The sequence below is a fragment of the Belonocnema kinseyi genome, chromosome 10 (assembly GCF_010883055.1).
Source record: "Belonocnema kinseyi isolate 2016_QV_RU_SX_M_011 chromosome 10, B_treatae_v1, whole genome shotgun sequence".
Classification (NCBI taxonomy): domain Eukaryota; kingdom Metazoa; phylum Arthropoda; class Insecta; order Hymenoptera; family Cynipidae; genus Belonocnema; species Belonocnema kinseyi.
This window is the reverse complement of record NC_046666.1, coordinates 93,508,002-93,523,335: the sequence shown is the minus strand read 5'-3', so window position 1 is coordinate 93,523,335 and position 15,334 is coordinate 93,508,002. Positions and strand designations below refer to the sequence as shown.

Here is a 15,334-nt window from a genome sequence, read left to right as displayed (position 1 = left end):
TACTTATAGATTGTGGCAAAATGTGAGATCCGCGCCACCTAGGGGACATAGCAAGAATTATTGTCTACAGCAACGACCCCCTCCTTCCCTTCTCACCTTAATTTTTAGGTTATGTTGACTTCTCTTTCTGAAATAAATGCATAAATAATAATAACCAATAAAACAAACCAAAAATTGAACAAAATAAAATCGATCAAATGCAATCAAACGTTTAAGTCTGTTGCAATCGATCTATCATAGAAAAATTTCAACAGACTTTAACATTTGATTTTTCGTTCTATCAGAACGATTCCAACAGACTTTAACACTTTATTGCATTTGATCGATGATCGATTTTATTTGGTTCCATTTGGAGTTTGTGTTATCGGTGAAAATCCATTGTGAATCCAAGTTCATCACGCAAAAAATATAATTCTTGCAGCTACAGTGAACTAGAACAGACGTGAGCAGACGATAGAACTTCTATCGTCTGCTCAAGTTCATTTAGAATTCTGAATTCACACGAGCGCCACCTAGAGGACGTAGCAATTACTATAATCCGTTCACCACTTTTCTATGGGAGTGGGCACACCGTGCGTATATCGAGACGTCCTAACGATAGGATGCCAACGCACCCGATCGACTACATGATACTTAACCAAAAATGTAAACAATAAAAAGCTAACCAAGAAGTAAGAACTAGAAAGTTTTAGATCGCGAAATTGGACAAGATGGAACTAGAAGTTGGCCAAAACTAGAAGATGCTCGCTCACTCCATCAAAACATATCTCGAGCGAGTAAAGAATGAAGGTGCCACTTCTCGCTTATAATCTAAACGCGAGAAGTGGCAACCTTCATGCTTTGCTCGCCCGAGATAGAACTTTCATGAATTGATGAAGCGAGTGAGCACCTTTTAGTTTTGGCCAACTTCTAGCCTCATCTTGCTCAATTACGCGAGCAAGACTTTCTAGCGCTAACTTCTCGGTTAGTTTGTTATTGCTTTGATTTTTGGTTAAGTACCGTCAAGTCGTGTCACGTGCGTTGGCACCCTACCGTTAGGACGCCTCGATATGTGTATTTTGACGCAATACGCACGTGGTTGTCAAGTATCTGAGCAGTTTTGGCGTTTCGCATTTTTCGTTTACTCGCTGGGACCGTTGATCACAATGTGCGTATGACGTCAATCACGCAAATACGTTCGAACGTCGACGCTTACGACTTTCATTGTGGACTGGCCCTCACGGAATCACGAGCTCTCGAGCAAAAGCCCGATTTCTTGGGTACCTCACAACTTAACTATTAGCAATAATAATGGTCGAATTTTTTTCTCGATGGATTCTTTAAAAGGAGCAGCTTAAAAACTATCAAAAGGTGTAAAAACCTCGATTTATATTTTTTTGTAAAGTAAGCCCCCTTTCTTCGGCGCACGTCACATATGTCTCATGAAGCAAAATTGACGCGACTCTTTTTATCTATGTATGTGTCATTGGAAGTGAAGGGATTAATTATGAAAGAATGTAACCGTCCTTTTCTCGCATATAATTTTTTCATCAGTGTACATCCAGAATTTAGTGTTCATAATCAGCACGTATGTCAGTCTTTTTCCTTATGAATGACCAGAATTAAATTTTTAAGAAAAATGTTAATTTGCAAATTTTCAAATTTTGTTTTCTAGTCATTGAATTTTTTACTTATAGAATAAGTACGATTAAAGTCATATTTAGTAACAAAACTTTGGAATAAGTTGAAAATTGTTAGTAATATAAATGATTGTAAATAAATTTTGTAACCTTAATATATAAGATTTTAAGTTGTTGACCAGGGTGTAATAATATTCTTGTAGATCAAAGTCAAAATTTCAGTCAATTACTGGTCATTTTTTGAAATTATGTCTGAGATATTCTCAGTACATATATGGTAGACGTTTCGACTGTACGTCGACAGTCCTCATCAGTATAAAATACTTCTTTCTACGAAATTCTGCATCTGTATGTTAAATTTAAGTTGTTAGTTACTTAAATGACTCCGCCTGCTAGACGGACTTAGAAAAAGATTGAGATTATTGCTGACATTGAAAAATACACAGTTATAAATAACATGCCGCCCAGCAGACCGTCTTCTGACCAGAACTGATGGCAACTGCCTTCAAATGCATTTATAAACGTAACAAGATATAAAAATCAATAATCGTACTTTATTGTTAATAATAATTTATATAAACATATATCCCAATCGACTGTTCACGTGTAGACAAAAATTACTTATTCCATAATTATTATTGAAATTAACGTAATTCTGATAATCAAATGTCTAAATTTGTTAGCAAATAATTTTTATGGCCATTATAAATAATTTCATAAACAAAAAATATATTTTTCGTTTCTAAATACAAAAAACTACTTTTTGACAGTGACTATATTCAGCAATAACTTAAAAGTAATATTTAAAATACGATATAAGTAATTAAATAAAGGGTAGTATTCCAAAAGGGCACAAGCGACATTTTGACCATTTTTCAGGTGACTGTAAAACGTCCCCAAAAATCAAATTTTCTGTTTATAAAGTAATGCTCAAAAATATGTCAGGCGTGAAGTTTGGTTAAAAATCAATCAATCCAATTAGAAATTTATTCCTGATCATTTAAAGCGAAAGAAAAACAGGTGTAAACATACGGACAGTTATCGATGACCAACAGTAAATTCTAGATTTGCTCAAGTTTTTGCCACTGCGTCAACTCAGCCAATAATCATTAAAAAAATATCCAAGTATTTCAAGTAATATTGAAAAAGCCCTTTAGCACCAATTTATGTTCACCACACATAAGGTACTAGATTATAATGGACCATATATGTTCCACGCTACTTGGCGCATATTAATATATACATTTAAAAAGAAAAAATCGTATTTCAGAGACGAACCGAAAATAAATATTCTCTAAAGAGAATAATAAAATATTTGATTAAATATCTTGAGTAAAATCAGTCTTTTATAAAATAAAAAATGTATACTGTGTATTTAAAATTAAATGCAAAAAAATAGAGAAAACAAAAGGAAGAAATCATAAGGACACCAAATGTAGGTTTTTATAGAAGGATCCCGCGCAGAAATTTCCCCAGTTGGCCCTACAACAACAAGGTTTCTGGTCGCATCTCGGCAGGGTTACCCCTGGTTGAGTTTTATGGACAGAAACCGATCGGGAGCCGCCCGGGCTACATTTTTATCGAATCACCTAGTCCGGAGCCGGCTGGTTACTGGCCGGGCTAACACTCATTTTTCCTTCACCGAAAGGGGTTCTACGGTTGTGCGATATGAGCTTGGCTATCTGTTTTTTCGAAACAAATCGAGTAAGAGATAAAAAATGAGAGTAAAGTGGTTAACCAAATTATATGAATGGAGATTAAAGCGACTGAAAGCTGTTAGGCGCTGATCGCCCAGGGTTACCTGATCGTACTACCAAGCATGTGCACTGTCGGTAAAGTTTCACTCCTCGTGGCAGGAATTTTAAATTAGAATTAAAATGTGATTTGTGTTCTTATTTTTTAAGTTGTTTATTGACATGTCTTAATTGGTTTCGGAATAGGAAAACTTTGGAAAGTGATAAAAGGATGCATAAAAATTGATAATAATTTTTCAATTGAAAAAATATATTATTTATTGATCTAATTACATCTCTTGTTGTGTTGTAACGAGTAAAACACATATGAAAATGGCTCATTATGTAGAATCGTATGAATAAGGCAAGTATTGTAAACCTATTCTCGCTTTATGGAACACTAATATTATCGCATAAATTTCTGTTTGAAAATAACAATATCCGCATATTTTGGAAGACATTAAAAAGCCATCGTCCTTTCAATGTTGAGATATATAATAGAAATTATTGTACACAGCAGGCGTCGAATTTAGTTACAAATTTTTTCAAGAAAAATTTGCAAACTATTTTCTACGTCCTGAATCGCAAAGATGCATTATTTTTATATATCGAGAGAGTGCTCTCGGAGAGATTCAATATTAAAAATCAGTTTGATTATTATTTAATTATTAAATTAATTATATAATAATAGTATTAATAATTAATTAATTAAATAATAATAGTAATAATAATTCAATTAAGTTTTTGCATATAATTTCTCTGAGGGGACTATTTCGATATCTAAGAATAATAAATCTTTGCGAATGAGGACGTAGAAAATAGTTTGCAAATTTTTCCTGAAAAAATTTTTGACTAAATTCGTCGTTTGCTGTGTACCATAATTCCCATTACATAATTTAATATTGAAAGGACGATGGTTTGCAGATATCGTTATTTTCAAAAAGAAATGTATGCGATTAATATTAGTGTTCTATAAATCCAGAATAGGTTGCTTAATACTTACCTTATTTATACGATTCTATGTATCGCGCCATTTCCATATGTGTTTTGCACGTTACAACAAAACAAAATATGTAATTAAATCAATAAATAATATATTCTTTTAATTGAAAAACTATTATCAATATTTATCAGCGAGTTCACGGCGGTATCCTTTTAGCACTTTCCGCAGTTTTTCTATTCCGAAGCCAAGTAAGAAATGTCAATAAGCGATTACTAAATTAAGAACACAAATCGAATTTTCATTATAATTTAAAAATCCCGCCAAGAGGAGTGAAACTTTACCGAAAGTAGAGTTCCTCTAGGGAGAGTTGTGTCACGTTACCCCTTCCACAGGTCGCCGCGGAACCGGAATCGGAAATACGTAACGAAGCGCGAGACATTTAAAGTATTCTTAAGAAGAGGTTATATGTCATATATTTTCGTGCATTGTTTGTTTTGAAAATAAGCTTTTTGAATTAAGAATATAAAGAATATAAAGAAAACTTGCTCTTCTACGTCAACGAAGCTACGTTTGATACTTTCCAGGAAATTAAACAAATATTCAGATCATTGCACCCGGTTGTACAAAATTGGTATTTCGTGTAAGAATTTGTAATCAAGCTAAATCAAAGGAAAAAGTCATTGAAAACAAATATGCTAGCAAAAGCATGGCCAGGCACATAATTTACCAATAAGAATTTAGGTTCTTAGAGTTCTAAACTTGAATGAAAAATGAACTACCTTCTTTTTTTAACTGTAATTTGTCTTCCATTATTACTCTGATGATATAATGTATAAATTTGAAATGTAATTTCAAATTAACTTTCGCCTGCAGCATGAATTTTTTGTGAATTTTATTGTATGACTTGAAAAAATTTAATTGAAATATAATTCCAACAAATCAGCAGTAAATATTGTACTACTTTACTCATGTAATCTACATTTTAAATGTATAATAAATTCTCTCTTTTTACCTATTGCTCTGAAATAAAGACTCTTTTGAAAAAAAAGTTTTTAGGGCTAAAAAACATTACACACACCTATGGTAAAAAAATTTTTTTAACCTTATAAAAATACTTCTTTTATTTCTGATTTTTAACTCTGTTTTGAAAAATATTACTTTAATGTGATCTTTATTATGGACTTCCCCTTTAATTGAATTAAATTTATTTTTGTTCGAAATAATTTAATCAAAGGCTGTTGATGAAAAGGCCATAACCTCAGAATTTATTTCTTTACTTTACTTCACAAACAATACAATTAGAAATATACCCCATATTTTGTCTCATTTCAATTTTTTGTTGTTGTAAAAATTCAAAATTTGTAGGACGAAATTTTATTTACCCAATTAATTAATTAATATTGAAAAATGCATGTCATTAAAAAATTATTTTTTACATTTTAATAATTTTCAATGAACAAATCTAAATTATTATTATTGTTATTTTATTTACTACCTATTAGATGTTACAGCCTTTATAAAACAGTCCTAAATAATAGTATTTTTTTAAGTGTGTATAGAAAAAAATATTTTTTACTTTTCAAACATTCTTCATTATTGCACCTATCATTATTATTTATATTATATTTAATTACTATTCTATCAGTGCCTCAACATTAAATTTATTTACTTTTCAAACATTCTTCATTATTGCACCTATCATTATTATTTATATTATATTTAATTACTATTCTATCAGTGCCTCAACATTAAATTTGACTTGAAAGTCGCGCCAATTTCGAAGCATCCAATTCCGCTTTCGCGGCACCAATCAGGAACGGAGTAAGTAGTGACGCAACTCTTCCTAGAGGAACTCTAACCGAAAGTACACATGCTTGGTAGTACGATTAAGTAACGCTGAGCGATCAGCGCCAAATAGCTGTCAGTCGCTTTGGTCTCCATTCATGTCGTTTGGTTAACCACTTTACTCTCATTTTTTAGCGCTTACTCGATTTGTTTAGAAAAAGTAGAGAGCAAGCGCATATCCCACAACCGTGGAACCCCTTTCGGTGACGGGAAAATGGTCATAGTGAATTTTTAGAACCTCAATAACGAATTATCATTTACCGCTGGTAAGTTTTGCGTGTCTCATAGATTTCGTCATTTTTGTGCGCCCCGTTCCAAGAGCCTTAAATTATTCTTGATTTGATACAACTCATCTGTGTATTTGCAACATTGTGTCTAACAGGGTCTCTACTTTTACGAAAAAACGAATAAGCGGACTCCATTTTCTTGATTTTTGGTTCATTCCTTCCATTCATAATGTTTTATCAATTCAGATTTTTTAGTTTGGACTCTTGTTAAAAAGTAACTGCGAAAATATACCGGTGAACGTGAAATATGTACAAACATGACTGTCAATACGGCCAGGCTGTGTACACTCAGTGCTTTCTAAATGAAGGATCATAGACGCCATCTAGCGTATCCTCCTCTATCACTAAGATAAGATAATCTATGACGTCACATTACTCTCAGATATTTCTAGATAGTTTAAATGTGGAAACTATATTAAAGTACCCTCCAAGCCAGTTCAAGCATTCAAATAGGCGTTACGGGTTCGCCGGATGTGGGATAGGAAAGTAACGCTGCGCGATCTAGCGGAATACTCTAAACAGGATCAGACTTATAATATTTCAAGGTCGCCTATATGATTGCCCAGAGCCTGAATATGGCAGTCCAACACTCCTATATAATTTAGTACTTTAGCAATACATATTGAATAGGAAATTTGTGAAACCTTTTGTCTCGATCTTGAATTATTTCATGTCAAATGGCGACATCTTGACAAAATTTCAAAAAGATTAAAAGGTTGCTATCGAAGATTATAAAAGTACTTCAATGATATTGATATTATAATTTTAGAGACATTAAATGAAAAATGAACTGTCTCATGCAGAATCTCTGAATATGCGAGTAATAGAGGGTTAATAATTTTGATTAAAACTTATTGTCTTCCTCAGTCATAATCAATTTAAATAAATTCAATTTTTTTAATTAATTATCAGGTAAAAATGTATTTCATAGGTGTAAGAGTGGACGGAACGACGGAGCGGGCAGCTAATTTGACTAATCCACAATTGAACGTTCACGCCAAGGAATTCACCATGAAGCAAAATGAAATACATTCAAAGTAAGATTAGAATACTTAGATATAGATGTCAAATATATTAGTCAGTAATTGTACAATAAGTATCTAATAGGCAAAACTAGTGAAAGTTTTGCCACGTGAATTTTGAAATATTGGTTAAATGCTAAACAGGATTAATATGTTTACTTATATTCACATTGGAATGTGCATAATAATTTTCTAAGGTTAGTAATATTCAAATCTGTTGCAAATAGAATTGAAAAAAATTTTTTTAATTCAATTGGTCTTGAAATAGTTCGAGCCAGAAAGTTGTATTAATTCATTAATTTGTCTCCCTAATCTAAGATTTATGCTGTAGGTATATTCTAAAAAGCTTTCAAATATTTGTTGAATCACGATAGATTGGTAAAATATTGCTTCATAGCCTAGCTAAAATCACAATAAAATTTAAAATGAACCTACATCGGTGCGTCAAACCTTTTATACTTATTTATTTGATAAAAGAAATAAAATTATTGAAAATTGTCGTAGCTATAAAATTCTCTTCGCGTCGATATATATAAACGCTCCATCATAATATAACTAAACTACCCAACTTCTGGGCGTAAACGTCGAAATTGATTGCAATGAAATAAAATAATGAAATTCATCACAATGTGAAATTACTGCAACAAATTGTTTAAAAAAAGATCTAAAAATAAACACAGAAAATCATAGGCGATTAACCTAATGTGAAACGGTTTAATGTGAGATAAGAGCTATAGGTTTAATGTTTTGGACACATTTTACAGCAGATCACAAGCCAATTCGGAGCGACCAAACTATTATCTGCAGCAAAGTAAATCAAGTGGGAATATCCACCGATACATGTATCAACACCAACAGCACTTACCGTATCCACTGCAGCATCAATTGACCCACCAAAATCTACATCACCACCAAATCAATCACCATGCTCTAGTCAGTCCAACTACTACTATCCGATATCCTCATGGCCTGCATACTTCTGCGTCAAGTGGCAACATTTTGCACGTGAGAAATATACAGATTATAGAAATTTATCACATTGAAATCACCAGCATGTTTGTTAAAATGCAAGACAAAAATTCCAGGTTTTTGTATCAAACATTTTTAAAACTCCCAATAAGTGAATTCAGCTTTATTTTCTATTTTACCGGTCCATCAGATTTACGAATTAAGTTACATTGCATTGATCGACATTGCTCTATGCGTATTCAAAAAGTTACTGATTTCTCGTATATTTTCAGACAATGAATAAATTAATCCAAAAAATTAAAGAGGCTTAATTTAAAGCTTTAATACTTTAATTTATCATGTATGTTAGGCAGCATATGATATTAAATTACCAGATTCAAGCTTTGACATCAATTTTATAAAACTTGAATCAGCATTCTGAAAGTCGTTTAGTGTTATCACTTATATGAAGTACATATACATATACAAGAATTACAGCATTGTTTTGTCAGACTCGAAAAAAAAGAGAATTAGTTTCATGACATTTTTACCTTAATCAATGTCTATTAAATATTTGTGTTTGGCTTGCAGTTACTGCACTATAGCAAATATATATTAAATGTATAAATGGTTATGATTTTTTGACAGAGTGCCAGCAGAGTTCATTTCAGTATGGATCAGAATGACATAAAGCCGGTCGCTGTTCCGAAGCCTGGAAAACTAACAAAGTCATTGTCCTTTATTTCGCCGTATCAACTTAAACGTTCAAAGAGCTTAAATGCTGCTGACGTCATAGCTGCAAAAGCGAAGAATTTAGCTGATGCCTCAGAACTTGGAAAGTTTCCTAGCCAAATTCAGGATACCCTTAACAAAGCTATCGAAGGTAAATATACAGAAAAAAACGCTTATAAAGACTTGTGAGGACTTAAAAGCATTTGAAATTGAAAAAGTTTTTTAGAATGAAAGACTATGAATATTGAAAATGTGTCAAATAAAAAATTGAAAGTAAAATTTTCAAAGGTCTAAACGATTTTCTGTATTGAAGCAATTAAATGGGAATATTTTTAAAAGTGAAAAATCTTGAATTCAAATCATTAATATTAACAATTTTCAAATTAAAACTGAAACCCTTACAGTTTCAAAAATGATTAATTTCAAGCGTTTTCTAAAATAATTTTAATTCATGCGCGAACAAGTGAGTAATGTTGAAAATCAGAAAATTTTTCATAGAGAATCAATCGAAACAGAATAACTTAACATTGAAAGTGTTCCAAACTTCCAAAACTAAAACAAAATTTTTGTACCCAGAAAATTGTTTTCTTCATTCAATAAAATCGTTTTGTTAACCGTATTGAGTTGAATTCAGAAATCATTTTATTAAAATGAACAGAATTTTGATTTTGTTGACCAAATTCGTTTTCTTCTATCAAACTTTTTGGTTAAGGGCATGTGATACTTCATGGTGTGGTAAATCGGGTTCAGTTCCCTCGGATTTTTTTTCACAAAAATGAAAATTTTTATAAACTGCATTCTGAGATGCTATAAAATATTATAACGGAAGTCCTCAGAGTCTTTTTAGGCATAACAAAAAATGTATTGGGCTAAGTAAAGATTTCATGGATGTGTATTATTTTGAGGTTAGGATCTTTTTTCTGCTCTCTGTCATTCCGATAATGTAGGTCTATGTCGTACCGATGCTATCGGTAGCATTTAAGGATAATTATCGAAGAGAATTGTAACACGCCTAACCTCAAAGTATACACACACATCAAATTTAATCATTCCCCAGAGTTTGAAGAAAAAATCTTTATTATTGTAGGAAAAAGCAGAGGAAATCTAGCACTGATAAAATTGATGCAATTTCCTAAGTATCACATACATTAATCAAATTAAGCAAAATTAATTTTTTTTTAAATTAACCCAAAAAACAGCCCGTGGACGTCCGTTAGCATGTTCGCATCACGTCCTAAACTCTTGAAGACAAAATCTTTATTATTGCAGAAAAAAAACCGAGGGAACCGAACAACTTGAATCAGTTGGATTACCCAAGATTGCGTGATAAGTTTGTTTATAAAATAGGTTAATGTTTTTGTGAATCAAATAAACAAAGGATCCTGCACAACTTATATTGCAAATATCTTGTCGTGGAACTGTCTTATCTTGTGATATTTGTTAGTTAAATAAACTATTAAATAATTCACACAAGATGACACACTACCATATGGTAAGCCATTTACAATGTAAATTTTGATGGGGGTCCTTTATGGTTAGATGGACTACAAGTTTTGATTATATAAACTACAATATTTTCTTAGTCCAGCAAAAATAGTTTTTCAAAATAACTAAAATATTCTTTTGGATGAAGCAAAATATTTGCTTAAATTAACCAAAAGTTTTACTTAGATCAACTAAAATATTTGCTTGGGTCAACAAAAATATATAGTATGTCTAATCAACCAAAATTTAATAACCGAAGGATTGTCTTGAGTCAACCAAATATTTTGTTGTCTATATGTGACGTGCGCCGAAGAAATGGGGTTCCTTAGAAAAAAATATAAATCGAGGTTTTTACACCTTTCAATAGTATTTGAGTTGTAAAATGATTTGATGAAACAAATCAATCCTTTCTTCGACCGTTGATATTTATTGAAACCGTAAGACATAAATAATTTTAAATCTACGACTTGAATTCAGTATTTGAGTTGCTATACTTTTAATGAAACCATCGAAAAAAATCCCGAGCGTTATTATTGCTAATAATTGAGTTGTTAGGTACCCGAGAAATCGGGCTTTCACTCGAGAGCTTAAGATTCCGTGAAACACCTCCCACCACTCGCCAGTATATCCGCGTCTTATCTACAACCCGTCCGTGAGCCGTAAGTGGAAAGGGAAGTTTTCTTGAGTTTTCCCTCTCCTAAAAGTCGCGTCTATTTAATTTAATTCGACCGCTTGCCCTACAAAATCTCACTTTTCAGATTAAGTCCTTTTTCTTCGGCGCATGTCACATGTAACAACCATTTTCTAGGGTTAATTCAACCAAAAATTTGTCCATTTGACCAAATATTTGTCTGTTTTGCAGATATCTGAAGTACCGACATCATGATAAATATTTTTTTTCATACTAATTATTTTAGATTTGATTGAAAAACGTTTTCCCCTCCCCTGGTTTACCAAATACAAGTTCCTAAATTTTCATTTGCGTTCTGTGATAGCTGAATTGGTTAAAGCATCTCTTAGCGACTTCCGTGCCTGTCGAGTCGGCGGCAAGTGTGTAACAGCCACACGACGACGATGACGATTTTAAACATCCAAAAGTAAAAGTTAGATATCTGAAAGGATAGAAACCCGTAGATTCTAAATTTCTAACCTTCTTGTAGATAACTTCAAAATTTTACAAATTTTAATTTTTGATTTTTAATCCCTTTCAGCTGGTCTACTTGGCAGCCTAGTCGCATTGCCATAGGCACACCGATTTTCACTAACACTATAGTATGCACTACTCACATACCTTTTCAAAGACTTTACAGACTAGATTTATTGGGGGAAACAGCACTGAATCAGCACTGACCACACCGAAAAAAATCCATTAAATTGTATAGGATATGATGGGTAGGTTAATAAAAGTTAAAATCGTCTTTTTTACATTGCGTTGAACTATGCAACAAAATGTGTCACACAGTTCTATAAAATTTAAAGGACGAGGTGACGTCATCTCTGTTGAAAGGCAGGTTGCGAAAAATATAAGATAGTTCTATAAAATCTAAAATACAGTCTATAGCGAAGAAGTCTCGAAACTATAGAAAACAGTTTTATAAAATGATAACCGATTTTTCGCCGCAAAAAATTAATATTTCGTATTATTATATTATTACTATTATACTCCAATATTTTTTTACATGTTTAAGTACAAAATTACAGTTGACGCTGCTTACCTTGCCGCTTCCCTTACCTCTTTCTCGAGCTCTTCCCCCACCACGACCGCGACGGCTAGGCATCCGAGAATTGTTCCGCTCGCTATTTACGTTGCCGTCAATGGTTTAGGTCTTTTAAGGCAATTTTAATGTGCAAAAAGTCATTCTTTGCTTTGTTAATGAGGCTTATAAAACAACTTCGAAACCAGAATATTTATATCTTATGATAATTTCTTTGTCACATGGGATAACCTCAAGTATGGCAAATTTAATCAAAGGTTTATCAATAATTCGTAAATACTAACCTATTTTTTAGTTTGTTCCGCGAGCGACCGATGTGCTCACAATTTTTTGGAACCAAATGTGAGAGAATTACTTCCACAACATGTATTCTGAAAATCGAACTTTCTCTTTTTGTAAACACTGATTCGCGCGCAGCAACGTACTTAGCATGCGAAACAATTCGAATCAAGCACCACGCATCAAGATTAGACTCGAGAGTGGGGGAACATCGTTTCCAGGAAAATTACTCCCCTACGACCCCATGCGCGGCAAGATAAATAGCGTCAACTGTATTACACTCACAACACTATTTATAATCGCACGCTATGAATATCTTTATTCGCCGCAGGTTACAAACCCTATAAGTTTCGCATTCCTATTTCCTAACGCCTAAAGTCTCTCGGCTAACCTAGCTGAAAGTATTTAAAAAAATCTGAAATATAACTTTTAGACAATAACGTACAAATAACAATCATCGCTGACCGAATCCACTTGAAATAAGGCAGGGCCCTAAACTTGAAATCGCAAATTCTCTCGAGGGCGAAATATGTTGCTTTTGGAGAAACTTTTACTTTTTTCATATTTTCAAAATTTGAAGAGAATAATTAAAAAATATTTCCTCAAAACTCCTACACTTTTTATTTTTATAAATATTTTTTTAAGTTTCTACGGGTTAAACCATTTTTGAGGCCGGCAGAATTTTTCTTTGCTAAAAATGTAATTTTTGGATTTTCTTGTGAACAGTGAAAAATATCGCAAAAGAACAGGCGTCTTTATATTACTTTTTAAGACGTCCAAACTTTTATCTTAACATTTTTTCGTATCGATCATTGTTTCCAAGAAAAATTAGAAAATTCGATTATAATAAAATCAAAGGCACATTGATAAAACATTTAAAGCTGGGTTTTTTGAGAAAATCGATTTTTAATTTTTTCAGAAAAACCACTGCCATTTTGTTAATTTTAAGCCTTTTTCAATATTCCGGTGGATTTTAAAAGATGATGAAGAACGATATTAGAATCAAAGAGAAAATAATAAATATTTCAGGCAGAAATTCAATTCAAATACGCTTAACTTTTTAGAAAAAATTCCGTTTATAAATCAGAAAAATACGTATCACCTTATTTCCTCTAAATAAGAACGTTTTTCGCTTTGGAGATATTTTGCGATTTGAAGTCCCTGTCTGATTTGAAATGAATTAGGTCCGCCTGAATACTTTGTACGCTTGCAGGTGTTTTGTAAAGAAGCAGTCGTGAAGCTGTTTAACAACAAGTTTATGAATACAATAATTTTTCAGATACTTACTCGTACTCCTTCCTCAATTCGATTCAATATTATTATTAATATTCCTCACGAATAAACTTCGTACTTTAAAACCGTAAAACATTAAACAAATGCTTTGACCGGGGAGCGAGGGACGGGGGGATTTCGCTACCTTCGCGCAGTAGGGACGTGCAGCTACATTTTATAGAACTGAGGTCTGTAGATCTTATATTGGAGTACTTCACAAACACTCGATACCTCGAATCGATTTTTTATGAGATTATTTATCGTGTTTTCGAGACTTTTGCTATAAATTTAATAGAATTATTATAATTATAATTACGTGATCACAAACTCTTAATAGCTCAAATATGATTTCTAGGAAAGTTTTCAACGTTTTTTCATGAATTTTTCCATATATTTTATTAACATTTTTAAATCGGAGTTCAATATGAAGTTTACAGAACTCTTTTAGAGTTATTCTACATTTGTTTTACATTCAATCCTGAAAGTTATACAAAGTCTCTGACATTTTTTCAAGATTCGCTCTTATCCTCGACTATAGAAATAATTCAGGAACGAATAATGCACTTTTTTTTGTACAGTATCGTTTTATTGCTTTTTCAGTGCGTTTTCATCGGCAGGCTCTGTCAATGAGAAGCAAATTTCAATGAAAGAAAAATGATTAATAAGTTTAAAGAGCCTTTTATACCTTGTACATATCACAAAATATATTTTCCAAACTTTTTTAGCAATATTTATCATATAGCATTCGTAAAATGTTCATAAATCCTTTTCTGACTGTCATTTGTAAAGTGAGATTGGGATTACCATAGTTCAGTATACATCCCATTTTATGTACAATTTCCACTTATAGTATAAGTTACCCTCGTATATAAGCACTCAACATATATTTAGAGTTTATTTACACTCATATATAATGATAAACAACGACATACCAAGCGCCATATTGAATTTGGCCTCTCATCGATAGAGGGTCTAGTACTCCTTTGTACTCATTCGACGTCTTTTTATCGTGCACTAGGACAAAAAATATCGTATGTAGCAGGGTGATGTTGGTCAATCCCCACTCGTGTGATTGTCCGACTTGTCGCCCATGCCGCACAATATACTATTATCTCAAGCGCGGATCCACGGTGGGGCGATCGCCCCCACCAAAGGTTCTTGAATTGCATATAGCATCAGCAAATATAACCCATGCGGCATGCACGCCTCTATCAGAAAGTAGCCCCTTTCATAACTTTCCGAATCGCTCCCACCAAATTCAATTTCTGGATCCGCCATTGCCCTCAGAGCAATAGGATATACCGGGATATCCCATTTGATCCCATTTATCTCCCAGGTTGTTCCAAGGATATCCCCGGCATAACCCGTCGGATATCCCGCAAGGCCAGCATATCCCAGGGATAACCCCAGGATATCCCGTAAACGTCCCAAGGATATCCTGGGGTTATCCCTGG

The 15,334-nt window shown here is 32.8% G+C and overlaps 1 protein-coding gene across 6 annotated transcripts in view; it reads left to right on the top strand.

Moving 5' to 3' along the window:
• Nucleotides 1-15,334, top strand: part of LOC117181913 (MIF4G domain-containing protein B) — a 123,978-nt gene that overhangs the window by 100,315 nt on the left and 8,329 nt on the right. For 4 of the 6 annotated variants that reach the window (XM_033374935.1, XM_033374931.1, XM_033374936.1 and 1 more), the window contains 3 exons: nucleotides 7,359-7,464; nucleotides 8,214-8,454; nucleotides 9,046-9,280. In XM_033374935.1, coding sequence (XP_033230826.1) covers nucleotides 7,359-7,464; nucleotides 8,214-8,454; nucleotides 9,046-9,280 — 582 coding nt within the window. Of the gene's footprint in view, nucleotides 1-7,226; nucleotides 7,258-7,358; nucleotides 7,465-8,213; nucleotides 8,455-9,045; nucleotides 9,281-15,334 lie in introns of those variants that run through there. The other 2 variants (XM_033374934.1, XM_033374932.1) reach the window with 2 other exon arrangements.